The sequence below is a fragment of the Hibiscus syriacus genome, unplaced genomic scaffold (genome assembly GCF_006381635.1).
Source record: "Hibiscus syriacus cultivar Baekdansim isolate YM2019G1 unplaced genomic scaffold, ASM638163v2 tig00109972_pilon, whole genome shotgun sequence".
Classification (NCBI taxonomy): Eukaryota; Viridiplantae; Streptophyta; class Magnoliopsida; order Malvales; family Malvaceae; genus Hibiscus; species Hibiscus syriacus.
In genome coordinates this window covers 1,243,256-1,245,949 of record NW_024062543.1, presented here as the reverse complement: position 1 = coordinate 1,245,949, position 2,694 = coordinate 1,243,256, and the positions used below count along the sequence as shown (strand labels likewise).

The 2,694-nt window shown below is 30.4% G+C and overlaps 1 protein-coding gene across 1 annotated transcript; it reads right to left on the bottom strand.

Annotated features, from left to right (window-relative positions):
* Positions 1–886: 886 nt before the first annotated feature.
* Positions 887–2,162, bottom strand: LOC120211273 (basic blue protein-like). The gene is made up of 2 exons (XM_039209857.1): positions 1,932–2,162; positions 887–1,282 (listed from the first exon to the last, which is right to left on the bottom strand). The coding sequence occupies exons 1-2, from the start codon at positions 2,104–2,106 to the stop codon at positions 1,083–1,085; spliced, it is 375 nt and encodes a 124-aa protein (XP_039065788.1). The 5' UTR covers positions 2,107–2,162; the 3' UTR covers positions 887–1,082.
* Between the last annotated feature and the right edge of the window lie 532 nt (positions 2,163–2,694).

Here is a 2,694-nt window from a genome sequence, read left to right as displayed (position 1 = left end):
TAACCCGTATAATTATTTATTGTTAAATTACATTAATAGTGCCTATATTTCTTGATATTTTAAATTAGGACTATTAATTTAGATATTTTATAATTTAATCCCTATAATTTTATTTATTAAATATTACTATAGGATTATTTGCAATATTGAACTTGAATTTTTGTATCTTTATGATTTAATCATTAAACTTTATTTTATATATTCGGGTTATATTATTTTATACAATAAATCATAAAATATCTCCTTAACTGATTAGGAAGGTATCTTAAATGATTTTTTGGCATAAAATAATATCCTTAATTTTTTTACGGGATCATAAATTAAATTAAACTCAAATTTGTAAATTTTACTGCAAATACATTAATTAATAAGTAAATGTACTAATTTTGGGCGTTGTGGGGTGCTAATCTTTCCCTACACGTAACTGACTCCCGAATTCATTTTCTGGTAAGCAAACCCTTTTTGTGTTATTTTAATATTATTTTTTTTTATAAATTTTATTAAAATAACATATCATTTTTGGTGACCAATCGCACCTCGACAAATGATTGGTGGCGACTTTTCAAATTCGTGTTTTATTTTATGTCAGAAGAAAAACACTTATTTTCTTCGAGACGAGATTTATAAAACAACGACACTTATTTTTGCCGAGCGAATATTATCTCGACACACACCACATATATTGATTGATTAAAGATGACACATCGATAAAATTATAATTGAATTATGGTTTTAAATTAGTGTATGCAATGTTTTTTTAAAATTAAAATACTAAATATAAATATATATAATTTTTTTATTACAATTAGGACTTATTTTATATATAAATGTATATAATCATCAACAAAATGATATTAGTTTAATGTTGAAGAAGTCACCAAGTAAATCTGGAAACAACTACATTTTATTGCAAAGGGAGCACAAAGTAGAACTCTTAGCCACAAAGCATCATCATCAAGATTTCCACAACTATCATTATTATAGACTTTAATATTTGGACCACCAACCACCCACTCACACTAGAGTAGACATTTTTGACAACTTTAGTACTTAAAGCAAACTGTAATTATCTAAATCCCATATTATGCAGCAAGGACTGCAATTTTCATTCCAGCTTGACAGTGACCAATAGAGTTGCAGATGAAGAAGTTTTGGCCCTTTCTGAGCTTGATCTGATCCTTGCCGGAGCTCAGAACTTTAGCACCTTTTGGTGCTTTGCATGAATTGTATCCGCCTCTGTTTACAGCTACCACGTTGTGGATCGAAGGGCTGTAATTGAACACTGCAATGAAAAACACATGTTCGCATATCTATGTCAGATTTAGGAACCTAAATGAGCATGAACAGTTCACATGAACTCTTAATGTAACGTTCATTTATATTTATTCATGAAGCTGAATAAATAAGTATAATGTTCATTTAATAAACGAGCAAACATACTTGTTTATTAGTTCTTTTATCGACTCATTGATAAGTTTTTTTATTTGGTTCTCTTTTTTTCTTTTATTTTTAATTTTAAATATTAGTAAAGGTAAGGACTAAATTGAACATAGTGTAAACTTTGAAGTTCAAATTGTGAAACCTAAGGAGATTAAGGACTAGTAATGTAATTTAACCACTTTCTGAACATGTTTTTGCAAACTCTTAATGTATATGTTGAGAAGTTATAAATGAATATATTCGTAAACGTTAAATAAAAATGTCCGAAATGTTAAATAAACCGATAACGAACACCCTCAAAACTAAATACATAAACATAAATAAGATATTAAAAATTTAACCGAACATAAACATATTAAAAAATAGACAAACCAAGAGCAAAATCTTATTAGTTAAAACATGACTTATTTGCACCAAGTCAAACTAGTGTTAAATACGAAGACGGAATCTATTGGTAAAAGCAAGGATTGAAGTAATGAATATGATCTTACCGAGCGTGTCTCCGGCCCTAAAGCGCTTGCCTTTAGGCCAAGCAGTGGCGTTAAACGTCCAACCACCGCTACCACCGACGGTGAAAGTTGCCGATCGAACCGACTCGAAGTGGAGCAGCAACAAGCAGAGCAGGACCGTGACTGCCATTGCACTGCATCTTCCCTGAGCCATCATTTCTCTACAACTCGGAAAAAGCTAGAGTGGGGTGCACTGCAATGAGGTTAAGAAGACTGAGTTTGAGCTAGTAAAGAACTTAGCCTAGGGAAGGTGGCCCTTATAATGGGGTTGTTTGTTGAATGTCGAGTGATTTGGGTAGGATCCGTTGTTTCAGGAGCACGTTAACCGAAATCAAAGGGTCTATGTACTAATGATAGTGTCGTAGACGGATTCCACAGTTAATGGAAGGTGATTACATGTTTATTTTGAAATTTAATTTTTTAATTAATTATTTATTTTATCGATGATATTTATGTTAAAAATTTATTTATGTTAATTCAATTAAAAATTGTGTTATTACTATATGTGCTCACTTTACTAACAATCAGTGAGTTTAGTGGGATAAGACATTAGATCTCTTAAACAAGGTTAAGAGTTCGAACTCTAGCATTTGCGAATGAAACAAATTGGATTGAGAGAGTCACCCTCACCTCTACAGTGTCTGATCTGAATTAGTCGATCAATAAATTAAATACTAATGATTAATTTAAAAAATATATATGTGTTCACTTTCAAAAATATTTTTAAATATGTAACTAACATATT

What these genes read in the sequence shown, in the direction of transcription:
- LOC120211273 (XM_039209857.1), bottom strand. Translation starts at nt 2,106, where the DNA reads ATGATGGCTCAGGGAAGATGCAGTGCAATGGCAGTCACGGTCCTGCTC. An exon ending in TAGGGCCGGAGACACGCTCG is followed by an intron (nt 1,283 to 1,931) that starts GTAAGATCATAT and finishes TTTTCATTGCAG; the next exon opens with TGTTCAATTACAGCCCTTCG.